The 27,315-nt window shown below is 34.8% G+C and overlaps 2 protein-coding genes across 3 annotated transcripts in view; one reads left to right on the top strand and one right to left on the bottom strand.

Moving 5' to 3' along the window:
• AHR (aryl hydrocarbon receptor) overlaps positions 1–26,028 on the top strand; it is a 50,012-nt gene extending 23,984 nt beyond the window's left edge. For both annotated transcript variants that reach the window (XM_082398292.1, XM_082398293.1), the window contains exons 3-11: positions 2,793–2,896; positions 9,938–10,027; positions 12,587–12,710; positions 13,405–13,535; positions 15,280–15,482; positions 16,201–16,310; positions 16,931–17,072; positions 19,742–21,008; positions 23,388–26,028. In XM_082398292.1, the coding sequence (XP_082254418.1) occupies positions 2,793–2,896; positions 9,938–10,027; positions 12,587–12,710; positions 13,405–13,535; positions 15,280–15,482; positions 16,201–16,310; positions 16,931–17,072; positions 19,742–21,008; positions 23,388–23,522 (2,306 nt within the window). In that variant the 3' untranslated portion in view covers positions 23,523–26,028. The remainder of the gene's footprint in view (positions 1–2,792; positions 2,897–9,937; positions 10,028–12,586; positions 12,711–13,404; positions 13,536–15,279; positions 15,483–16,200; positions 16,311–16,930; positions 17,073–19,741; positions 21,009–23,387) is intronic.
• LOC309631726 (tigger transposable element-derived protein 1-like) overlaps positions 1–27,315 on the bottom strand; it is a 408,473-nt gene that overhangs the window by 238,223 nt on the left and 142,935 nt on the right. The window lies entirely within an intron of this gene.

The following is a 27,315-nucleotide window of genomic DNA, read 5'->3' as shown; positions in this document are numbered from 1 at the left end:
CAGAAATACTTGTTTGCTTGTTTTTGGAAGGACCCTCCAATGATCCTTCCCCCAAATGCACTTACCACTTTTCCTACTTAAGCAGTAGTTACACATACATATTAAATATTGTCCCTCTAACATTTAGAATTGTAAGCATTGTTGTTTAGAAAGAATTTATTCTTTTTCAAGTTCCTCTAATGCTTTAATTAAATTCCATCCTGGTACTTAATATTTTTGACATTCTTTTCTGGTTCTTCATTTCCATAGCTTATATGCCCTACTTAAAGGCAGAGTCTGTCTAATGTCTAATTACATTGGCTAATATCCCCAATACAAGACCAGAAACAAATTGTAAGTTACTGAGATGAATGGCCTCTTTCATTTCTTATTCAGCTTCTCAGTGGTCCAATAACTCTAGTGGGAACTGACATCATTCCATTGATTAAAAGTTAATTTTAAAAGATTCCTAAGAAAATTTAGACATTGTAAATTTGACACAATTAATATCTATCCATTTTTAGGATGACTTTGCTTCTTTCATAATGTCAGGGTTTGGGTTTTGTTGTTTTCTTTCTAATAGCAAATCTTATTGATATTTGGTATAACTCTTAAATTGTGCCTCGTACTGGAGCTTTTGGAAAAGTAGGAGACTGTAGTTAACCCTTACGTTGTGAGGTTTTAATGCGTTCAAGCAAATGTGGCCACTGGAAAGCAAGGAACAACAAAGCTTACAGGACAGAAAGGGAGGAAAGGCCTCTCTGTCCTTTACCTTTCAACGAGAAAAGATGAAGCCTTTCCTTTGGTCTTGGTTAACTGTTACATCAGTTAATTTACCTCAAACTATATTTTGGCCTAAGGAAATCTGTTCTGTGGCCTTTTGGAATTGTTATATTCAGAGGCCAGGTTTTTGGCTTCTTCTTTCAAAGAGATATGCTTCAAGTTCTGCAAAGGCAAGGACTTGGCATAAGAGTCCAGTGTGACACATGCACTGATGGTTTACCAGAAAATATGCTTCACACATGAAAATGTTTTATATGTGATGCTTTGCTCAAGCTGAGAGAAAAATCTGGTTATTAATATATCTCCAGCTTATCACTGAGCCAGATTATCCTTAGTGCATAAAAATCTAATGAAATAAGAAATCTTAAAAGGAACGTCACAGTTAGTTTGGCTTAATGATTTCTCTTATTTTAAATATCACAGGTTAAAAAAAGATCAGAAAAATAGAAAGGTGGTGTAATAGTGTCTAAAAGTATAAACTTTATAACAGGGCAATCTATGAGCTTTGGGAAATACTGCTAATAATTAAAGCTACCAACTAATATTGAGCTGCTCTACGCCAGGAACTTCACATATATTCTAATTATTCTTCACAACGGCCCTGCAGGGTGTTTTTTTTTGTTGTTTGCTTTTTCAATTACCACTTTACATATTAGGAGACAGGCTCAGAAAGCTCACACATTTAGGAAATGGCAGAGCTGAGATTTGAACTCAGCTCTGTCAGAGACCAATGTCCCTCCACATGTTTTAACTGAGAAAACATTTGAGAGTGCTTGGAAAAATGCTAAATAAGTAAATGGTAGCAATTATTATTTCTATTCAGCTGTGCTGCCTCCCAGACTATAAATGCTTGCACAACACACACGATGCGGAGAGAGATGGGAAGGTGGGGAGATGCAGCATTACAGCGTGCTACCCTCTAGAGTAAGCACCCCACCATCCCGTCAGACTCCCGTTCACGTATGCAATCCATAAGCAACTAGAAGATGATAATGAAAGAGAAGCCACGTTACAAGGTGTAATACCTAGGAATAGACGTAAAAATACTTTTTTGTGGAGAACTTCAAAACATTCTAGTGGGACAAAAAATCCAGACTTGAACAAATGGGAAAACAAACATGTTCTCAGATTGATTCAACATCATAAAGACATTAATTCTCCATGAATTGATCTATACATTTAATATGAACTTAATAATACTACTAACAGTTTTTTTACCTTAAAACTAGACAAGAAGATCCTAACCTCAGTGGACATATATTTCTTAATAAGGCATTTGGTGGATTCTTCTTCTCACCACCCATTAGTTCACAGATGTTAAGATAAATATGTAGAGACATATTAAAAATATGTTTATAGGTTAGGTTGTGAGGAACCTTATTCTCCTAAATAGATAAGAACCGGAGGAGTGTTTATAGCAATGTCATGGCAATCCTTTGAAACTCCTTAAGTAATATGCCAAAAAGCATATAGTGAACTCATCAAAAATTATCTTTAAGAATCTGTCAGGGGCTTCCCTGGTGGCGCAGTGGTTAAGAATCTGCCTGCCAACGCAGGGGACACGGGTTCCATCTCTGGTCCGGGAAGATCCCACGTGCCGCAGAGCAGCTAAGCCTGTGTGCGACAACTACTGAGCCTGCGCCGGAGAGTCCGCGAGCCACAACTGCTGAAGCCCGCGCTTAGATCCCGTGCTCAGCAACAAGAGAAGCCACCGTGATGAGAAGCCCGCACACCAACGAAGAGTAGCCCCCGCCTGCCGCAACTAGAGAAAGCCAGCGCAGCAACGAAGACCCAATGCAGCCAAAAAAAAAACACCAGAATCTGTCAGCTGACTGGAAACCACCCATTGGCAAAGGATTGTTCACTTACTGTAGTACCAGTAGATTATTATCTACTGTAGTACCAGTAGATACCAATTTTTCAAATTATCTCTGTGTTTGGTGTACAGAGGTGTTTTATTATAGCTCTTTGAAACTGCTTATTTTTAAAACCACTTATACTATATCATTGTTTTTCCCTTTTTTTCCTAGTTGCATTACAGTCCACTCCAGCTGACAGAAATGGAGTCCAGGACAACTGTAGAACAAAATGCAGAGAAGGCCTGAACTTGCAGGAAGGAGAATTCTTACTGCAGGTAAATTGTAGTAAATTTAGTTCGTTTTCATTAGGACAATTATAAATGGAAAATTAATTAACAGCCTTTTAATTATCCCCAGTTTATTTAGGACTCACCCAGCGTTTCATACCACTTTCATCTGAACTGCAATAGTGGTATAATGTTAGTATTGTACATGAAAAAAATGGAATTTTATGAAGCATATATATTAGAAGTCTAGTTACCACTTTCTGTGTTGCATTTCTTTAAATAGCAAGAACTCCTAGATTATTTTAAAGGTTCTCATTTAAGACATTGGGTTTACATATATGTTTTGAGGAATATAGCTCCATTAAAATAATTTTATTTGTTAAATAGTTTGAAATTGTTCTTAACCTGAACTTTATTTTTTTCAATGTGTTCTTATAACTATATTTTCTTTTAGCAGCTGTGTGTGACTTATCAACTTGCTACAGATTTTTTTCAACAGTCGTCAGCCCTATTGTCATGCGCTAGAACTTGGAGAGTTTCTAGTAGATTTGTCTGTAAAAGTATTTTAAATCTTTTCCAATTTTTCTTTGTTTTGGATCTGATACGATGCTCGATTCTCAGTTAAAATTCTCAGGTATTTATCTTGTTAAAGAAAGATAGAATGAAGATGTGTGCTATAAAGAATATATATATATGTATAACTGCATCACTTTGCTGTACACCTGAAACTAACTCAACACTGTAAATTAACTATACTTCAATTAAAAATATGGTAAAAAAAAAAAAACTAGTTAAATAAAACAAAACAGAAAAGATGTGTGCTATAATCTGTGCTATTACTATTACATAATTTTCAATTCTACCCAGTGAACTGAGTGGAGAACTTAATTTGCCTTTGTGACAAAAAGTAGCTGTAAGTTTCAGTAACTCCATTCATTCAGTAAACGCTTAAGTGTAACCTAACAATTTATAAGATTTTATTATAATTTTGTAATTGTGTTCAAATCCCTGATAGCGGAAATTAACTTTTGCTTCCATTATGTTAGAAAAAATTAAATATATTCAACCGTGAGTCGTCCTCCTCCTGCCTCTAGCTGAGGATTTTTATGTATATTAGCTGAAACGTAAAGACCCCTTATTCAGGTCACAGGAAGCATTCTAATAATTGCTGCTTAATGTGATTAAACACGCATCTTAGTTTATGTAGTAAAGTAATAAGGAAGTTCTTTATCTCAAGTGAAAATAGACAAATGTGGCATGTTTAACACTTGTAAACTGCTTTAAATTATGGGCCAGTGATTATTTTTTTAACATCTTTATTGGAGTATAATTGCTTTACAATGGTGTGTTAGTTTCCGCTGTATAACAAAGTGAATCAGCTATATGTATACATATATCCCCATATCCCCTCCCCCTTGCGTCTCCCTCCCACCCTCCCTATTCCACCCCTCTAGGTGGTCACAAAGCACTGAGCTGATCTCCCTGTGCTATGCAGCTGCTTCCCACTAGCTATCTATTTTACATTTGGTAGTGTATATATGTCCATGCCACTCTCTCACTTCATCCCAGCTTACCCTTCCCCCTCCCTGTGTCCTCAAGTCCATTCTCTACGTCTGCCTCTTTATTCCTGTCCTGCCCCTGCGTTCTTCAGAACCATTTTTTTCTTTTTAGATTCCATATATGTGTTGGCATGCAATACTTCTTTTTCTCTTTCTGACTTACTTCATTCTGTATGACAGTCTCTAGGTCCATCCACCTCACTGCAAATAACTCAATTTCGTTTGTTTTTATGGCTGAGTAATATTCCATGGTATATATATACCACATGTTCTTTATCCATTCATCTGTTGATGGACACTTCAGTTGCTTCCATGTCCTGGCTATTGAAAATAGTGCTGCAGTGAACATTGTGGTACATGACTCTTTTTGAATTATGGTTTTCTCAGGGTATATGCTCAGTAGTGGGATGGCTGGGTCGTATGATAGTTCTATTTTTAGTTTTCTAAGGAACCTCCATACTGTTCTCTATAGTGGCTGTATCAATTTACATTCCTACCAACAGTGCAAGAGGGTTCCCTTTTCTCCACACCCTCTCCAGCATTTATTGTTTGTAGGTTTTTTGATGATGGCCATTCTGACTGGTGTGAGGTGATACCTCATTGTAATTTTGATTTGCATTTCTCTAATGATTAGTGATGTTGAGCATCCTTTCATGTGTTTGTTGGCAATCTGTATATCTTCTTTGGAGAAATGTCTATTTAGGTCTTCTGCCCATTTTTGGATTGGGTTGTTTGTTTTTTTTGATACTGAGCTGCATGAGCTGCTTGTAAATTTTGGAGATTAATCGTTTGTCAGTTGCTTCGTTTGCAAGTATTTTCTCCCATTCTGAGGGGTGTCTTTTCGTCTTGTTTATGGTTTCCTTTGCTGTGCAAAAGCTTTAAGTTTCATTAGGTCCCATTTGTTTATTTTTGGTTTTTATTTCCATTTCTCTAGCAGGTGGGTCAAAAAGGATCTTGCTGAGATTTATGTCATAGAGTGTTCTGCCTATGTTTTCTTCTAAGAGTTTTATAGTGTCTGGCCTTACAGTTAGGCCTTTAATCCATTTTGAGTTTATTTTTGTGTATAGTGTTAGGGAGTGTTCTAATTTCATTCTTTTACATGTAGCTGTCCAGTTTTCCCAGCACGACTTATTGAAGAGGCTGTCTTTTCTCTATTGTATATTCTTGCCTCCTTTGTCATAGATTAGTTGACCATAGGTGTGTGGGTTTATCTCTGGGCTTTGTATCCTGTTCCATTGATCTATATTTCTGTTTCTATGCCAGTACCATACTGTCTTGATGACTGTAGCTTTGTAGAATAGTCTGAAGTCAGGGAGCCTGATTCCTCCAGCTCCATTTTTCTTTCTCAAGATTGCTTTGGCTATTCGGGGTCTTTTGTGTTTCCATACAAATCGTGAAATTTTTTGTTCTCGTTCTGTGAAAAATGCCGTTGGTACTTTGATAGGGATTGCATTGAATCTGTAGATTGCTTTGGGTAGTAGAGTCATTTTCACAATGTTGATTCTTCCAATCCAAGAACATCGTATATCTCTCCATCTGTTTGTATCATTTTAATTTCTTTCATCAGTATCTTATAGTTTTCTGCATACAGGTCTTTTGTCTCCTTAGGTAGGTTTATTCCTAGGTATTTTATTCTTTTTGTTGCATTGGTAAATGGGAGTGTTTCCTTAATTTCTCTTTCAGGCTTTTCATCATTAGTGTATAGGAATGCAAGAGATTTATGTGCATTAATTTTGTATCCTGCTGTTTTACCAAATGCATTGATTAGCTCTAGTAGTTTTCTGGTAGCATCTTTAGGATTCTTTATGTGTAGTATCATGTCATCTGCAAACAGTGACAGTTTTACTTCTTCTTTTCCAATTGGGATTCCTTTTATTTCTTTTTCTTGTCTGATTGCTGTGGCTAAAACTTCCAAAACTATGTTGAATAATAGTGGTGAGAGTGGACAACCTTGTCTTGTTCCTGATCTTAGTGGAAATGGTTTCAGCTTTTCAGCATTGAGAACGATGTTGGCTGTGGGTTTTTCATAGATGGCCTTTATTATGTTGAGGTAAGTTCCTTCCATGCCTACTTTCTGGAGGGTTTTTATCATAAATGGGTGTTGAATTTTGTTGAAAGCTTTTTCTGCATCTATTGAGATGATCATATGGTTTTTCTTCTTCAGTTTGTTAATATGGTTTATCACATTGATTGATTTGCATATACTGATGAATCCTTGCATTCCTGGGATAATTCCCACTTGATCATAGTGTATGCCCCTTTTAATGTGCTGTTGGATTCTGTTTGCTAGTATTTTGTTGAGGATTTTCGCATCTATGTTCATCAGTGATATCTGGGCCCGTGATTTTTATTTTTCCCCTAGAATGTTTAGACAAATTGTAAACATATCCTATGTCAAGGACCCAGAATTAAAATATACTGTTGCAAAACTAGTGTTAACTTTTTAATTTTCTGAAAATTGGAAACATTTAGGTATTTAAAATAAATGGTCTTGTCATTAATTCTGTTGGATGCCATTTGTATAGTATGTGATGCTTCCTCTCTAGTAGGAAGCATCACACACTATACAATTTGCTTAGGGCCATACCTCTTATCTCTTATGAAGCAGATGAGCACATTGTAGACATGTGAATATGGCATATTTCATTATACACAGTTGCCATAATGGCATCTTACTTTATATTTCCAATGTGCGGTTATCACCTAGTTACCACTTAGATGCAGAGGATGTTTCCAGAGGTACAGTATACCATTTGGCTTGAAACTTTTGAAACGAAATCTTTTCCTTTGGTTTTAACAAAGGAGGCACATGAAGAAAATGTTACAAGATGTTTAATGAAAGTTTAAAATATTTATTTTTTTGATTAGCTTAAATTTGTTACTGTTTTATGAGGAATAAAAATAAAACAATAAAATAACTTTTTGTATCCTTTCATTATCTGTTATTTGCTTTAGTTGTTTATTTTCATATATTTAAATATGTTCTATCCATTGCTACGTAATACTGTGCTTATTAAAATCTGTAGCTTCATTTTTGAGATAACAGCAGTTGAAATTATAAATAACAGTATTAATTGCAGTTTATTTCTCTTATTAAATAGTAAGTGAAGCTCAACATGATTTTCAGATAGAGAGTTGTGACTTAGACCAAAGAATAATAATCTCTTTTATTAATATGTAATGACCAAATTAATTCCTTCTTTTAATTTACTAAGATAATAATTCAGTTCAAGTAATAACCTTGGTGCACATGGTATTTAAGATCATTTAATATCCATATAATTGGTATGTATATATTCTTTTAAGATTGGTATGTATATATTCTTTTAAGAGGCTTTTTGTTTTATTTCTGACAGTTAACATTTGTCTAAAAGTGTTTATCTGTCATACCCTAAATTATCTTTGTGTCACCTGGCATGCACTAATGAGCTTATTGTGCAGTACTAAGTTCATTCCACTGTTTGAAAAACATGATATTCTACAAAATAACATGCATATGATCAATGGATACTATTTTCTAGAAGGAAGACATTTGCAAGATAAAAAAAATGCGGTAATGGATATATACTATTACTGCCAGCTAAAACTTAAGAATACTCAGTTTTGGGGGTGTTAATCATTAAACATTTAACTTCTTGGTGGGTGCCATCGCCATTTTTCATCCTGGGGAAATTGCCAGGTTTTATAAGGCATAATATCTAAAGTCAAGGATCTTAGATCCCAGTTGTGATTACATGAGATATAGGCGTGCAACAGTTGGTGATCAGTAACACATAAAAGCAGTAGATCATGATATAACGTTAAGTGTGCAGGCTTTAGAGCTAGACAAAGTTTACCTTCTGGCTCAGCTTTTTCCTAGCTGTGTGGCTGTGGGCAAGTTACTGTGCAGCTCTTTACCTCAGTTTTCTCGATTTAAAAACTGGAATATGACACCTACTTCAGTGGATTGCTGAGGGAATTAAAGTACTTGAATACATTAAAAAAAGCATTTAGAAAAGTGGCTGTTAATTAGTAGGTGCTGTTTGTTGTCTGCATAATCAAGTTCTCAGAAGTATAATATAGACCAGGGATCTTGAAGGTGAAAGGACTTTGAGGGAAAAGGAAGACAGTCACCGTATTTCTTTTACCTCATCTAACAGTGAGGGTATCTGCAAGACTGTGTGAGCATCATAAGCACAGGCGCAGTAGCTCCTTCAGTTTTGAATCTCAGTACTTAGTACGCATCCTCTTTGGCATGCAGTATTTCATTAAATGTTGAATGAACTACTTGCTCTCGTTTATATATCTCTCTATAGTTCACAAAGCATGATCATGTAAATCTTTATCTGCTCATTTCCACAACCTCATATTATAGTAACGGTGCCTTACATGAACTGAGTGCCAGCTCTGTACCAGGCACTGTACAGTGCCTGTTTTTCAAACAATGACACTAAAGCTTGAAGGGGTAAATAACTTAATAAAACCACACAGTAAGTAAGAAACAGAAGAATCCATTCCAAATTCTGACTCCAAACTATGTGGTTCTTAAACTAAACCATTCCACGTCTCATCTTACATGAAGAAGAGTGTCTCAGGAGGGTTTAACAATGATCACATAGCATAGAGTAAAACAAGTACTGAATTAAACTCAAGCAGGAAATAATGAGGGCTTTAGAATTAAAATATGTGATCACAATTAATGTTTAAGTTGATCTAAATACTTTTATTACCTTAGAGTATAGAGATATTAACATTGGACTTGAACCACCACTGAAAGAATAGGAAAAGAGAGGATAACTTCTAAACTAAAAGAAAGAAGAAGGAGTAATAAAAAATAACTGGCCCAAAGCAGGCAAAATAGAAAGAAAAAGCAGCATAGTATAAGTGGAACAGATAAAAATAACACCTATAAAATGATAGCTTTGAACCTAAATATATTAGTAATTATATTAAATTTAAATGGACTATATTTGCTGTGTACTTGTCTTACATGTATTTGTTCTACATGTGTATTTTATGTAGAGTCCATTTGTGTATTCCTTTTCTAATAAAAAGTTTTTATAAGTTTTATAATACTTTGAGAGCATCCACATTTCAAACTGTGTCAGTGCTTAAACTGTCTTTGCACAGAGCTTTTCTTCTATCAAATTTTTTTACGGTTCTAATAAACATCTTTACACATTATCTTCCTTTAAAAGCAATGTGACAGATTACAGTAAATGATGTGTATACAGTTATATTTAAAAAACATGTACAGTATATTTAAAACAAAATCTAAAGCATGAGGAAGAAGAAGAAATAAATATTAAAGTTATTGTGATTGAGTATTAAATTAGCTCTAAGCTTTTCTTCGGCAGAATCAAAAGGTGTGAATAGATTCTTCTCACTACTGGGGTGTGTGGTGGTTCTGCATTTGTGGAGTGTAATAATATTAACCATTTTAAAGATTTTTTCATCAATAAAAGTAACAGCCTTAACTGAAGTCAATATTTATGGATGATAATATTTTTATTTAGTCACATTACTAATTTTGTAACTTTTTTCCTTGTAGGCACTGAATGGCTTTGTATTGGTTGTCACTACAGATGCTTTGGTCTTTTATGCTTCTTCTACTATACAAGATTACCTGGGATTTCAGCAGGTAAATATATTTTTCTTAGGTCATTAAAAAAATTTTTTTGGAAAATTAATTTTCTACTTTTATCTTACACTTTAGGGACACAAGTGATAGTTTGTATATATAAAATGTAATTAAAATACATATGCTATGGAATAAAAAAGTATATGTTTGTAGCTAATATATTTTTATACTTTTAAAAATCTGCTGCATTATAATTTCCTTAAGGGTATATGTGATTCATGGATTTTGTGTTTCTTCTTTCACTTATAAAGAACTCTTACGTATACGAAACTTTAGGGTAAGGGGCAGATAGGGTTTGGACAGGGGCAGACAAGAGAATATTTACCATCAAATTAGTTATGGATACTGGAAGGTATATGACAACTATGAAATGAATGAGGTGATATGTAAAGGTATGAGCAAAATACTACGGCTTCTCCCTTAATTCCGACTTGTATGGATTATAGAAGCTTTCCTGAAGGAAATGGTATTTAAGCTAACCTAAAGAAAGTGTAGGATCCGGATGGGTGGACAATTGTGGAGGGAACACAGAGAAGAAAAGCTAGACGTACCGTAGACAGTAGGTTGGAAGGCCTTGAAGGAGGCGAGCGTGTTTGGTTTAATGTTACTGAGTGTATAGTGAATAAATGGAGTAATAAGGTGTTCGGCATATTTGAGGGGCAGGAACATCCAATATGATTTGAGAAGTTTGTAAGTACACTTGAATGCTAACTACTCTTATATATCAGTAGTTCTTAAATTCTAATGTGCATAAGAATCACCTGAAGAACTTCATAAGATGTCATAAAATTGATGGGCCTCATTCCCATATAATCTGATTCAGTACGTCAGAGTGGGGCCCATGTATTTCATTTCTAACAAGCTGGCAGGTGATGCCAAGACTGATGGTTGAATGGCACCGTCTGCACCATTATATAGACTGAAGTTTAAATTATGTCATACACACTATAGAAGCCACTCAATGTTTTTGTTAAAGGGAACGTGTATGCTCCCATCTATATTTCAGAAGATAACTCTGGCATTGTGTAATGGATGGCATAGAGATGACTTCATGCTAGAAGATAAAGTTCGTAGGAAGATTTAAGTCCAGATAGCTAAAGTGGTGGAATCTGGCTACTGACACAAAGCCTAACTTAAGTATTTTTGAATTTTAAAGAAAATATACTAATGTCCATGGCAAAGCCTGTTTGCAACTTAATTACATAACTAGTTTAATTATTATTTGATCTGATTCATAACAGTTAAGAAATCAGAAAGATTAGCTGTTTCCCAATCTGTTTTTTTCTTCATATATACATATAACCTGGATATTCTTTAAGAAAACATTCATATCTGACATTGGTGGTGGTTTATGGCACCATTTTTAAAACTGCACCTTGTGACTCATTAGTGGGTTATGAAATTGATATAGTGGATCACCATCAATCATTCCTTTTAGTTGCTTAAAATGAAATAAAATAGAAAACACAATATTGCCACACATATGTGGAATCTAGAAAAATGGTAGAGATGACCTTATTTGCCAAGCAGAAATAGAGACACAGACGTAGAGAACAAATGTATGGACACCAAGGGGGAAAGGGGTCGGGTGGGAGGAATTGGGAGATTGCGATTGACACATATACACTATTGATACTATGTATAAAATAGACAACTGATGGGAACATACTGTATAGCACAGAGAACTCTACTTAATGCACTGTGGTGTCCTAAATGGGAGGGAAATACAAAAGAGAGGGTATACATAGATAGATAGATAGATAGATAGATAGATAGATAGATAGATAGATAGATAGATGGCTGATTCATTTTGCTGTACAATAGAAGCTAACAGGACATTGTAAAGCAACTATACACCAGTAAAAATTAATTTAAAAAATATTGTCACACATAAAAGAAGTGTTCTGTGAAACTTTTTTCCACATGTGTATACACACACACACACACACACACGATGGATAGGAAATGTATTTCTTGCCATGAGTTGCAATAAAAAAAGTTAGAGCAATTCTGGTGGAAGGGCTAAGGGCTCAGCACTGTAGTAAATGCTGAGAAGCAAGAGGTGAAGGAGGGATTCTGACCTGGTAATGGCATAATCCCTTACTCTTATGGAATCTACTAGAAGTAAAAATTTCATATAAGGAAAATGATTAGAGAGCAGTGAAGGAACTACATAATACTATGAAGCTTAGAGAAGTCAAATGCAGCTGGATGTTCAGACAAGGTTTTGTGGAAGGAGGAGGATTTTAAAAGATCAGTAAATAGATGAAAATCAGCAGAACTTAATGTGCTGCAATTAAGGAGTGGGAAGGTGACTTATTTGACTGAAAAGCATTCCCACAGGGAAGTGATGGCAAATAACTTTTGACTTGTCAATTACCGTGCTAGTCTCTTTCTAGCTTTTCCTATATTGGATTCCTGGAGAGCTTTGCAATCACTTCATTTGCGTTCATCACCACTAACAAGCACCCACGAATCTAGCAAGGTTTTGAAATTAGTAAACCACATTTTGAAAAAATCAGTATTTCTTGTTAATTTCCTTGTGCTTTTTTTCTTTAGTCTGATGTCATCCATCAGAGTGTGTATGAACTGATCCACACTGAAGACCGAGCTGAATTTCAGCGCCAGCTACACTGGGCATTAAACCCTTCACAGTGTCCAGACTCTGGACAAAAAATTGATGGTAAGAATGTTTCCCAAAAGATAGTGTTGGGGATTTTTTGATGTAATTCTGGGAAAGAAGGCAGAGAACCTTTAGGGGCATAGACCTCCATGGTGAAGGTTGGGAAGAAGGGGAAAGACATGAATCTCTGGCTGTGGGCCAGAGCCAGGTCACAGGGAGCCTGGTGACCTAAGGAGGATTTTGACAGATGACAGCCATTGATGAATTTCACGTGACAAAGCATAGCCATATACTCACTAATATATTGTATAAAAAGAACTCTTACACTATTGTGAAAAGGGGGAAGGAATGTACAAGGTTGATTCTGGAGTGTGTGTAAATTGTTCTGTGTTTAACATGCACCAAATACAAAAGCAGACTAGCATATGCAAGGATAAAAAACCTTGTTTCAATGCAAGCAGTGTTTCCACACATCTGTGAAAATGTTAAAAAGAAAAAAAGGCTTAGAAAATACAGAAATTGTTGACAGGATAGCTCAATAGAAATAAAAACACGAATAGGTAAAGTTCTATGTAGTGAAAATGTTATTCAATAAGTTTTAATTTCTTTTCACTAGCTCCCCTTCTGAAAGCGATTTTTTTTTGTAATCCAAATACAGACTTTGGTTTAGAAATTAACAAAAATTTCATCTATTCAAACACTTAATTTTACAGCAAAATGGAAAGTAACTTTTGTGTTGCTATTATTTCTACAGAAGCTAATGGCCTCTCACAGCCAGCAGTCTATTATAACCCAGACCAGGTTCCTCCAGAGAACTCTTCGTCTATGGAAAGGTGCTTCGTTTGCCGACTAAGGTGTCTGCTGGATAATTCATCTGGTTTTCTGGTAAGGTGCAAAATCTTTTACTGACATTTACTATTAAGTTTTAGAAAATTAAAAAGAAAAGTGGGGGCTTCCCTGGTGGCGCAGTGGTTGAGAATCTGCCTGCCAATGCAGGGGACACGGGTTCGAGCCCTGGTCTGGGAAGATCCCACATGCCGCGGAGCAGCTAGGCCCGTGAGCCACAATTACTGAGCCTGCGCGTCTGGAGCCTGTGCTCCGCAACAAGAGAGGCCGCAATAATGAAAGGCCCGCGCACCGCGATGAAGAGTGGTCCCCACTTGCCGCAACTAGAGAAAGCCCTTGCACAGAAACGAAGACCCAACACAGCCATAAATAAATAAATAAAAATTGTATAACTTAAAAAAAAAAAAAAAAGAAAAGTGAAACCAATTTAATTTGAATGTATTTGAGTTTGGGTTATAAAAATCTACTTTATTAAATAATTTTATAAAGGACAGTAACTTTTTAAAATCTTAAGTTTTAAAAATAAAATATTCCATAACTCAAAATCTCTGTCCTTTAGGATGCAGTAACAAAGACAGTGGAATAACAGGGAACTCTCTATATTTTTCCCCTTTTTTTGGACTTTTTAGGTGTAAGATAGAGAATTATATAGCACTTCTTTGGCAGCAGACTGCTTACCCGCCTTGGATTTAATGCCTGTCAAATGGAAAAATTATCACGGCCTTTTCCGCACGGCTGGAATAACTGCCGTGTAAAAAAGTGGCTGTGTCTTCATGATTACAGGATCCTCCTCTAGTATGAGATGCTCTTGAGCAGTGTGAACTCCTGAGCAGGATGGCCAGGGAGCAGCGTAGGCAGGACGCTAGGAGTAGAGACGGCCCGGCCTCTCAGGTGCCTGTGTCCTGAAGACGGTGCACTCCACCAGGTACAGAAGAAGAGACAAAGCATGTTGCGTATCACTTTTGTGACTTCTCAGGAATTGGAAACAGATAATCAAATCTATTAGCAAATGATGATTCTTGTTGGTGTGTTTATTCCTGAAGATAGTTTTGCTGACCCAGAATTAGAACTGTGCTTTGAGCTAGTTTCCTAGTACTGATGATCAGTTAGTGTGTATATCTAGGTGGAATTTCTCTGTGTAATTGGGCCTTTTCTCCCTTGTGCTGCTCTCATATTGACGTCAGAATCATCCTTTGGCCTGGTACTGTTTTAAGCAACCCAGATTGATCATGGTCATGATTAAATTGTCTCCGTTTCCTCTGTCTTCTAAAATTATTCTCTAATAGAGTTCTGTGTTCTTTGTATGGTTTTATGATTCATTTTAGTGTTTTTAAACAGTTGTGTTTCTCTCTCTATCAAAGATTCCCATGAATTTTGAAATATACTCTGAGCTGTAGACTAATCCACAGACTATATCTGAAAATTAATACGTACCTGATGACTGTATCACTATTCATTCGTTCAGGAAATAGAGTTTGAGTGTGCGGTGTGCACGGACCCGTGCTAGGCGTGGATGGTAGGGCAGCCGCAAGGTCAGAAAACCATGAGGTCTTCCTTTTGTGACCTATTTTAAAGCACCGAGTGGTTCACTTACCAATCCCTTGAGGATAGTCCTCATACTACCTTTTAGGATATTTTTAATGGGCTTCCTGGGGAGAAAGGAATTAAAGTCACATTTGATAGCCTCATGAACTTTTATGGACTTATCAAGAACACTGGAAATGGCCTTGATGGAGCCATTTTAAAGTGTTAATCTTAATGAACTGTGTTTTGGTTTTCTCAGGCAATGAATTTCCAAGGGAGGTTGAAGTACCTTCATGGACAGAACAGGAAAGGGAAGGATGGATCAATACTTCCGCCTCAGTTGGCTTTGTTTGCAATAGCTACTCCACTCCAGCCACCGTCCATACTTGAAATCCGAACCAAAAACTTCATCTTTAGAACCAAACACAAGCTAGACTTTACACCTACCGGCTGCGATGCCAAGTAAGTGAAACCTTTTCAGGTTTATTTTTACTAAATGTATATTTTGTTGCCGTAAGTGTGTCTTAGCATGTATATATTTTCCATATGGTGTTGATTGTAGTATTGTTTATTATTATAGTAGCTATTATTATTTCATACTTTACAGCATAGCCTTTTAAAATAAAATTTCATCACGTTCACAGATCATTTTATTATTTTACAATATTTGACATAATTTCTGTATTGTACAGATGATGCGTTTATATAAGATTCAGTATCCTGATGACATTTATTGTTGGCTTGTTGTACATTTTTAAATTATACAAACTTTGACTTTTAGCCCTAGACGTTTAGTAACCAAAACATGTTGCTGCTTTTCTCCTTCCTAATACGGGAATGCAGACAGGTTGGAGAAACCCTGCCCCTCAAAATGTAGTATAAGTATTCTAGAAGTTAATTAGAGATTTTGTGTTTCACCTATATAATCTACTCTGTTAGACTCATCTTTAGCAATAATTTTCATGGTCTTTCTTCAGGAGAAGAAAGGAGTCTAAAAGTGAAATTTGCAGCCATAAGCAAAAGAGAGCAGTTACAGAATTGTGTGTGTTGCTACCTGCTAGTGTGAAATTCTGAATGTCAACATAGTACAGAAACTAGCACATAACTAATGAATTTATGTTGGCTACTTCATTTATGTTACATTTTAATTTCATTCTTATTTTGCCTTGTTTTTAAACAGAGGAAGAATTGTTTTAGGCTATACTGAAGCAGAGCTATGCATGAGAGGATCAGGATATCAATTTATTCATGCTGCTGATATGCTTTATTGCGCTGAGTACCATATCCGGAGTAAGTTGTAGTTTCTTATGAGCTTGGCTGTGAAAGCAGCTTACGCTCTAGTACGTGTTTCAAATTATTACTAATGTAATGTGTTTAAGGAAACTATTTGGATAAACTTCTCCTTAGTATCACACAATTATGATTAAGCCTGAGTTACACTCTCTATTCATTAGCTGCCACACAGGAATTAAGTAGTTTAATTACTATGAAAATGACCATTTTGCCCATGTTTTTGCTCAGGAGTTGTTTTAATAGCATCATTTTTAATTCTAAAATTTATGTTAATACAGCTTCTGCTTTAAAATTGTATAGTAAAATATTAGGCTGTAGGAAATGTTCCCTTTTTTTTTTGAAACAAAAACAGTTTTCCCTCCAAACTCTGTACTCTCTTTTCACGTTACGAGAATTGTCTGACTTAATCTTTCCTTGAACCACTTAAATAATAAATTTAGTATGAAATAGGAAAAAACAGCAATGCTGAAGAAGTATTTTGATACATTTTAATATATTGTGCTTAAAAGTTGTCAATATATTTATCATCTTTGGTGATATGTGAATTACATCTAGAAATATTACAGAGATTATTGTGTTGATTTTGGATTTGATAATTTAATTCTTTTTTGTTTTAGTGATTAAGACTGGAGAGAGTGGCATGATAGTGTTCAGGCTTCTTACGAAAGACAATCGATGGACTTGGGTGCAGTCAAATGCACGCTTAGTTTATAAGAATGGAAGACCAGATTATATCATTGCAACTCAGAGACCTCTAACGTAAGCACAAAGACCTAGAACATTTCATGTTTTGGTTTTTTATTTTAATAACACTTTGGTTTATAAATTCTCCTACATGAAAACCTAAAAATAAATTTTAAGAGAATTTACACTGGAAATAAAAATTGAAAGGTAATAATGTATAGAAAGAAGAAGGCATAGGGTAAGGACATTGAGAAAACAGAGTTAACAAACTTTCTTGAAAAACTGTGTATGTAGAGCTACAGGAAGAGAATAATCAAAGAAAACTCCAAGGGTTTATCCTGGGTATATGAAGGAAAGATGAAAAGCCAGTGCCATCTGTCAAATAAAATAAAAACGTAACAGTGCTTTCTTCAGCATGTTTGCTAATAAGCAGGCAGTGATTTTTAAGCTTCTCATATATTCTCGAAGTGAGTAGTTTGTCAAGTATTTGTATTGCAAATGTTTTCTCCAGTCTGGAGAATTGATTTTAGTATGTGGTTTTGAGGGCAAGGATCAAGATTATCCTTTTCCTTATATGGATATCTAGCTGACTAGTAACATTTATTGGAAAGATGGTTTTTTGAAAAGACCATCTTTTCCCCACTGCACTGCATTTCAATCAGGGGATTGTATCTGGGGTTCTGTTTCTGGGTTCCATTGGTCTGGTTGTCTATTTTTAGACCAAAGCACATTGTCTTAACTATTCTGTACCTTAATATGCCTTGATATCTTGATGTATGCCCACCATCTCGTTTGTTCAGAATTTTTGTTGTTCTCTTTCAAGAGAATCTTGTCTCTTTACATTTCTATATAAGTAGTTTAGGAATCAGTTGTCAATTCCCATGGGAAAATTTGTTGAGATTTTGAATGGGACTGCATTGAAATTATAGTTTCTTTTGTGAGAATTAACATCTTCTATAATATTGAATCTTCCAACCCATGAACATGGTGAATGTATATATATGTGCATATGGGTACATGTGTATGCATGTACCCATGTCTTTATCTCAATAATGGTTGTATTTTTCTTAGTTTTATACATCTTTTAATTTTACTCCAAAATATTTTATGTTCTGTGGTGTTGTTTTAAATGGTATATATATATATATTATATATAATTTTTTATAGAAATAGTTGATTTTTTAATATTGGTTTATTATATCCAGTGACCTTAGTAAAAATTCACTTGTTAATTCTAATAAGGTATCTGTAGATGTTTTTAAGGTTTTCTACTCTATATATACCATGTTGTTTGTTTGCAAATAATTTTTTTCCTTTCATCCTTTAGACTTAGTTTCGTTGTTGTTAATTCTCTTATTGCACTGGCTAAGCCCTCAGTGAAATGTAATGGCAATAATAATTCATTTTTGTCTTATTCCCAGCCTTAAGGGTGAAAGCCTTTAGTATTTTACCATACCATTATGAATCGTTGTTGAATTTTACCGAATACTTCCTCTGCATTCATTAACATCATGATTTTTCTCCTTTATGCTCTTCTTTTCTTTTTACTGTATAAAGTCTGTAGTGGTATAATTTTAAGAAGCATTTCCTGGTATTGGGAATTTGTGCCCTCTTAATCACTATTACTAGAAGGACATTAATTTTATTCTTCTTCTCAAGGAGCCAGCTTTTGGTTTGTTGATTTTTCCTGTTGTACATTTGTTAATCCATTTTATTTATGTCTGCTCATTATTATTTCCTTCCTTCTACTCTTTTGGGTATAATTTGAATTTCTTCCCAACTTTTTTAATATATATGGTTAAGCTAAGCTATCACTTTTCCTTTAAGTATGAGTATCTACAACCCTTATGTTTTGGTATGTCTTATTATTATCATTCAATTGAAAATATTTGTTAGTATTTATTTTGACTTTTTTTAGTCATGAATTATTTAGAAATATAGTGTTATTATATCCTTTGTGCTATTTGTTAGGAGATTTTCTAGTTGTCTTTTTGTTACTTTAAGCTTAATTCCACTGAAGTTAGAGAATAGTCTATATGATTTCAGTCCTTTGAAATTTGTGGTGGCTTTCTTTATGATCTAGTATATGGTCAATGTTAAAATATCCCATATGCTCTTATCAATACATGTTCTGTTGTATGTATAGTATTCTTTATATATCAGTGGTCTGGTTTGTGGTGTTCATGTTTTTATACATTTGATATTTTTGTTTGCTTGTTCTATTAGTTATTAAGAGGTTATGAGATCCATTGGAGCTCTTTACCTAATATGGATATTAAATTTTACATATATACACTCTGTATAGTACATATGAACCTATAACTATGACGTTTTCTCCGTGCCTTGATTTATGAATTCCTTTCCCATGCAAAAATTTTTAATTTTCATGTGTCAATCTTCCTTTAGAGCTTCTGGGTTTTATATTTCAACAAGCCTCATTTTTATATTGGGATCTTTATTCCATTTGTAATCCATTTTTTCAGGTAGGGATGAAACCTGAGTGTGAAATTAATGACTGTATGAAGTTTTTTGACAAATTCTGAATTATTTAAATTTGTCTGAGAAACAATTTTAAGTACTTACCATCAGAAAGCTTTCTCTCAAAGTTCATGTTTCCTGCTATGAAACTCAACTCCAGTGTATTTTGCTTGCTATTATTTTTTCTTTTCTAAAATTTCTTATTTTGAAATGTTTATGATGTGACTCTTCTTAACATATGCCAACTTTCTTGTGCACAATTTTAGAGATGAAGAAGGAACAGAGCATTTACGAAAACGAAATATGAAGTTGCCTTTTATGTTTACCACTGGCGAAGCTGTTTTATATGAGGTAACCAACCCTTTTCCTCCCATAATGGATCCCTTACCAATAAGGACTAAAACTGGTGCTGGTGGAAAAGGTTCTGCTACCAAATCAACTCTAAATAAGGATTCCCTCAATCCCAGTTCCCTCCTGAATGCCATGATGCAACAAGATGAATCTATTTATCTCTATCCTGCTTCAAGTAGTACACCTTTTGAAAGAAACTTTTTCAATGACTCTCAGAATGAGTGCAGTAGTTGGCAAAGCAATGTTGCACCAATGGGAAGTGACAATATCCTGAAACATGAGCAGATTGGCCAGTCTCAGGAAATAATGAACCCCACAGTCTCCGGAGATCACGCAGGGCTCTTTCCAGATAATAGAAATAGTGACTTGTACAGCATTATGAAACACCTAGGCATTGATTTTGAAGATATCAAACACATGCAACAGAATGAGGAATTTTTCAGAACTGACTTTTCTGGTGAAGATGACTTCAGAGATATTGACTTAACAGATGAAATTCTGACTTACGTCGAAGACTCTTTAAATAAGTCTGCCTTTGGCTGTTCAGGTTACCACCAGCAACAGTCCATGGCTCTGAACCCCAGCTGCATGGTACAGGAGCACCTCCAGTTAGAACAGCAAGAGCAGCTGCAGCACCGTCAGCAGCACATAGCAGCGGAGCAGCAGCAACAGCTGTGTCAGAAGATGAAGCACATGCAGGTTAACGGCATGTTTGCAAACTGGAACTCCGACCAATCCGTGCCTTTTAACTGTCCTCAGCAAGACTTACAGCAGTACAGTGTCTTTTCAGACTTACCTGGGACCAGTCAAGAGTTTCCCTACAAAGCTGAGATTGACACTCTGCCTTACGCACAGAACTTTATCCCCTGTAGTCAGTCTGTGTTGCCGCCACATTCTGAGGGTACACAGTTAGACTTTCCCATTGGGGATTTCGAACCAGCCCCATACCCTACACCTTCTTCTAATTTAGAAGATTTTGTCACATGTTTACAAGTTCCTCAAAACCAAAAGCACAGACTCAATCCACAGTCAGCCCTAGTAACTCCTCAGACGTGTTATGCGGGGGCTGTGTCAATGTACCAGTGCCAGCCGGAAGCTCAGCACAGCCATGTGGCTCAGATGCAGTACAACCCCACGATGCCAGGCCCAACGGTGCCAGGCCCGCAGGCGTTTTTAAACAAGGTAAGGGTTTTTATCAAACTGAATAAGCCCTTTAGATGATTCTTCGTACATTATAAATCGAACCAAGTTATAAATTTTCTATGTCAGTGACTGATTTTAATCTATTTTCTGTAGCATTCATGTGAGAGAGCATTTTTAATTTTATCTGTGACTACTATTTTTTTTTTATAAGCCAGTACTTTTTTAATATGTTAGTAATACAAGTATATCATACTTACCTGAAAGGAGAAAGAAATCAAGGAAAAAAGCAACATGGCCTTAAGTGACGACCAGGTGAAATTAGTTAAAAGTATATTATTTAGAATAATCTTGATTTTTAAAAATAGGGCCTTTTAAAAATTCGGACTTCAAAAAGATGATTTAAATTTTTAAAAATATTTTCTTCAAAGCTCATTTTTTTTGCTGACATATAATTGATGTACAATTACTTTCAGGTGTACAACGTAGTGATTTAATATTTTTATAGATTATTGGCTCGATTTCTGTTGAAATTGGATTAAAATCAATATAGTTGTGCTTCCTTCAAATGCTTTTGTCCTAGATGATCTCTGGAATTCAGTGCTCGGTTCCTTGGTGTTCTCTGGCAGTCCCTCCATGTGATCTGCCAGATGCTCATGTTTTCCTTCAAGATAGAATAGTTTTTTTTCCTGGCATTCTTTAAAAAAAAAAAATTGGGTAACTCAGCTGGCTTTCTATCAGGGGACTCAAACTGGATGTTTTATGTTTGTTTAAATGTGTCATTCGAGCCCTTCTAGCATCACGGTAACTTTAAAAAATAAAGTCCTTGCTGATGAGTGCTGCTCTCTGTGGCCACCCAGGAATATATCATGTTTGCATTTACGCTTTTCCATTAGAAAATATTTAGTTCATTTTATAGTATATTTAAGTTTAGTTTTGAAGTAAATCCTGGTTATAAGAGTACGTATTATAATAGTTTATAAATGTTACTTGAATCTTTTTCACCAATTGTTTTTTCTGGCCGTTTTTTATACACGTGGTTTTGTCTGATTATATATGAGGTTTGTCTGATTATATGAGCTTATTAATCGAAAATGGCTGTGAAAGTTTTTCTTATCCTCATTCCTGACTTCCTTCAGTTATTTAACAATTGGTTACAGTCTATCTCACACCATTGCTGTGAAGTAAGCCTGGGTAGGTAACTTCGGTACAGTTTACTGTACAATTATGTAAAATTACATTTTGAACAGGGCCTGCATTAGCATGAGTTCCTTACAGTATTTTCTTCCCCCACTGTTTTGTATTACTTCTTTATGAATGATAAGAATTCTAGACCTATATATTCCCCCTAGGAGTTATTAAAACTAAAGAAAATTAAAATTCCATCTGTGGCTCACATTATATTCTGGTGGACAGCACTGCTATAGACAATATATTTAAAGAGAATTGCTGATGTGCATTGTATTATGACTGATGAGAGAGTAATTTATTCAAAACCTACCATTCTCTGGGCAATTACTATATTCCCTTTGAAAGCTCCACGAAGTTTAGAAGCAGTCTGTTTTGATTGCTGAAACCTAATGTTACGTAGGCTTTAGAAAGGTAGCTTTCATTCAAAGCAATTAAGGGTATGATTATAATGTTACTTTCACTAACTGTATTCTACAATACAAAAGGCTGTCTAATCTATAAAAATCCTACAGAACTAGGTATCTCTGTCCTCCCTCCTCCTTTTTTTTCAGTAGCAGTTATGGAAATCAGCCTAATTTCATTGTTACACGGCAAGAGCAAGTATTCTACTTTGGTAACTTATTTCCATAATTAGGACAGTCATTTTAGTAGTAAAGCATGTTATGAATTAAAAAACTTGGTTCTAGCAATCATGTACCCATGGTGTAATATGTTAGGAATGTTAAGAAACCTCTTGCAAATCAAAACTGACCTCCTTTGAGAAGGTTCTAGGTTCTCTGTAGTCCAGTGTAGTGATCTTCAATGTAATTAATTCATTGGTACCTAGAACTTAGATAAAATCTGGTCAAAACAAACTTACTTACGACAGAGAGTTCAGTAACTGTGATGCACGATTGGTACTCTCTGATCCATCAGTTCCTTTCCAAACCAAAGGCAGCTCGCTGATCAAGTACTCTCTCAGTGTATGGAATGCCAAATCTGAAGTGAGACAATGCTATTATTCATCCGTACCATGTAATAGAGAAACCAAAAGGCTGTAAACGCAACTAATACAGAATATATGTTCAGTATGTCTTCACTGAATGATTTAAAATTTAACAGCAGGAGAGGAATTTGAAGTTTAACAACGTGCAGGACAAAGATGTTAAAAATAACATTTTCATACATCTAATGGCTTAAGATATACGAAGGATCTGTTCTAATAAGTTGCATTGCAATTTTTGTTTTCAGTTTCAGAATGGAGGAGTCTTAAATGAAACCTATCCAGCTGAATTAAATAGCATAAATAACACTCAGCCTACCGCCCATCTTCACCCGTCAGAAGCCAGACCTTTCCCTGACTTGACATCCACTGGATTCCTGTAATTCCAAGCCCACTTTTCATCTTGGTTTTTTGATTAAATTCATTTGTGAAACATCATGACGGAGTAATAAAACTGTCATTGTTGGATGTTAGCAAGTTCACGTGGAGGCATTGATGTATGTAGTTCTGTTATTCCAAACCAAATTTTAATGTTTTTCTAAGAGGAGTTAATTACATATATTACCATCATTAAAATAGAAAAAGTATGCTGCCACAGAGGAGTGAAATAATCTACACTTTATAGTATTCTGAGATACCACAGAATATACAAAACTTATTCAGGGGGACATTATGACACTTTTAAATAAGAAAATTTTCTCTGTTGGAATTATTTCTGTCAGAATAAAATGAAATACTTTGAGTTTTGAACTTCAACATTCTTATTAGTGTACCAAATATGAACTATTTCCTTTTATTTGTAGCTTCTGCTTTTATCTCAGATGTTAAAACGAGTGGTTTGGTGCTTTTATAAAAAGGTTATCTCAGTGCTCTCCTCCTTCCTTGGTAATGTAAGTGCCTCACTATTTTTTCTACCTATAACACTGTAGGAGTATGTTTTATATAAAATATACTTTCTCTTTTTAAAATTAATAACATTCTGCACACAAATATTATCGGTGTTTCTTAAATTCAGTCATTTTTATTAATCCAGGCATGTTTTAACTGCACTACTCACCCACTTTCTTCAGGTAAAGGGCAAAAAATGGTTGAAAAGATAATTAATTATTTAATCTAGTTGTTTCTAGACTTTAATGTTGCCGTGTGCCTTATGTTGAAAAATTTTGAAAGTGAAGATGTCTTTCCAAATTATTTTTTAATTATCATATAAATAAGACAGCAGCACTAAAATTTCAAGTTTTCAGAAGTAAGAGATATACCACCATTTAGCTTTACTAAAATCTCCACCTTAATAGTTGAATGTTGCAGTGTAAAGAATCTGCTGTTAAATGCAACAGCATCTAACTTAACATGTATATTAACTTAAAATGAAGAGAAGCAGCTTTATTTTTAGCTCTTTAATAAGTAAAGCACCCATTTCAATATGTATAATTTCTTTAAAAACTGTTTTAGATCTATGATCCTTTAAGATGTTGGAATATGTTGACTTTATAAATTTCACTTCTTAGTACAGTGGAAACTGTTTTTCTCATATTTGAGGAGTGTTAAGATTGAATATAGCAATGTTTGTGCAAAGTGTTGGTATGAGTGAAAATAATGGTGCGTTTTGTGTAGTTTATAATGAACAAAATTATTTGTAAAATATTTTCAGTCTTTCATTTAAAGATAGTGCACACCTTATATATGCACGTAAATAATTTGTTTGGGTCTTCACATATTTTATCAGTGTGTCTTTTTAAGATAGCAAATAATGAATCCAACTTCTTTCCAAATTTGGTATTAAGAAAAAGACAATCATGCAGTTCTCTTAACTTCCAATATTAGGTTGTTTCTATGCTATAATGACCTCTATTATCAATAAGGCAAATTAATCAGGCTATAATTTAACCATCCTCAGGTGACTTAAAAGTGCCACCATCTGCCTTTCTTTTATTTAACTATGACATCTGAAAGGCATAGACATATTTTGCATGTATTATATAAAAACATGATGGAATCCCACACTGAAATGTAGTGTTAAAGTACATTTTTTATTTTTATTTTTTTAGTAAATTAATGTATATAAAAGTGACTTCAGACAAAATATCTTCTACATCAGTTTTATGCATTTTCAGACAAAAGTTTGAACCTGTAGAATCAATTTAAGTGTTGAAAATAATAAATTTGTCTAAAACATTTCATAATTTGTTTCTGGCATGAGGTATCACTAAAGATTTAGACCAGTGATCCAGATTAATATTCCATTTTCACATTTAAACCTTTCATTAGAAGTCTTCATATAAACCATTTTTGTTAGTCTCTTCCACATGTTACTGAATGGTTTAGTGTAGTGGGGGAAAAAAATAGGCTTTTTAAATTGTGAATATGATGACAATCAAGTATACACTTATAAAATTTAAGAAACTTAAAGCAATATTGTATATTTTTATCTATAAAAGTAACTAAAATTTATCTAAGAATAATAAAATCACATTAAACCAAATACACCTTTGTCTGTACTGCTAAGTGCCAAACAAAGGAAGAATGGTTTGTGTACTGCTGTATTGAGGGATTTATTTTTAGATGATGTGCACTTCTGAGGATGTGGATATGCCTCATTTGATCTTTTTCCTATGCCAGGTTGTTCTTACTGTACCTGAAGATTTACCAGTGTTCCAATGTATTATATAGCTTTCAATCATTGCTATGCACAAACTAGTGTTTTTCAGTATTACTAAATTTGAGGTAAATGTTTTCATGGGTATTCTCTCCTTCAAGATGTTAATGCTTACATATGCCGTGAATACATTTTTGTTTAAAATATGATTTATAATAAATATCCTTCCTTATTATCAAAAAATTGTATACAATAATATATATGGTAATAAAATAATCACCAAGTATGAATAATATGTTTTAATGCAGATTCTTCTTTCTGGTCCATATAAAGGAAGTGAGTATTTATAGTACAGTGTTTTATATTAGATGAAAGCAGTCTTCAATATTTAAGGATAGGTTAAGTCAATAATTCATAAACTTCTTATAAAGTTCTGCCCCTGGATATTTTGGCCTTGACAGGAATTTAAAAATACACACTTCAAGTAACTTCATAGGTTAAAATGCTTCTGAAATGCATGTTCTTTTAAACCTTGTCTTATCAGTGTTATAGTCTAATGGTGTTTTTTAGTATCTCAGATTAAAATCCAACATTCCATTTTAATAGACAATATTTTAAGAATATTTATGACAAAAATGTAAACAACCCATGTTCTATTTTATGCTTAGATTAGAAAAGTTATTGCCCAAACTTACACCTCTAACAAATATAAATGGCATGCTAAGCCTTTGGTGTTAAATTCATCACTATTAAACACTCACCAAGAATTCTGCAGTTAGAATTGAAGAAAAATTCCTGGGAAAAAGTTTTCATTCTAGTAACAATTTTTTACATTAATTTTACCTTTATTCTTAATCATTAGGTATTTTTCTCAACACGTCGATAAAAACATAGCAAATTAGCATCATACTTAATTCTGAATATTTGCGAAAGACTAACACTGTCTTTTGCCTACGTACATAATATATTCAGTTTTAACTGTTGGATCTGAAAGAATCAAGAAAAATCCAGATAATATTTCTGATCCCTACTTTCAGTCAAATGACTTCATCAGCATGAATGACTTCACCTTGCCCCCTTGTCACCAAGCCTGTCAGACACTGACCAGGGATGTTAGCTACTCACTCACAAGACTAGGGAATATCTCTCAAGTTCCTTCCCAGTGTCCGCAGAGGACCATGCTTCCAGTTCCACTAATACGACTGAAACCATCAAAACCCCACAGGACATCCGAAGTGTGTCTGTACTTTTACCTCAACAATACCACCGTCCTCTGCTCTTAGGCCAACCTCCAACATGGGAGGAGGAGAAGCTCCCCGGCCTCCAAGATGGACACTCTTCCCTAACCACAACCTGCCCCTCCATCCCTCCCCCAGCCCCTCCCCCTGGGCAACCACAAGTCTGTTCTCTACATCCAGAGGTTGGGGGTAGCAGATGTAAGCTAATGTATTTGGAATGGATAAACAACAAGGCCCTACTATACAGCACAGAGAACTGTATTCAGTAGCCTATGATAAAGCATAATGAATAAGAATGTAAAAAAGAACATGTGTATATATATTTAACAATGACTTTGCTGT

This window comes from Balaenoptera borealis (genome assembly GCF_965194805.1).
Source record: "Balaenoptera borealis genome assembly, chromosome: 7".
In the NCBI taxonomy this organism is placed as follows: domain Eukaryota; kingdom Metazoa; phylum Chordata; class Mammalia; order Artiodactyla; family Balaenopteridae; genus Balaenoptera; species Balaenoptera borealis.
The sequence above is the reverse complement of the archived record's forward strand: the minus strand, read 5'-3'. Positions and strand labels throughout refer to the sequence as shown.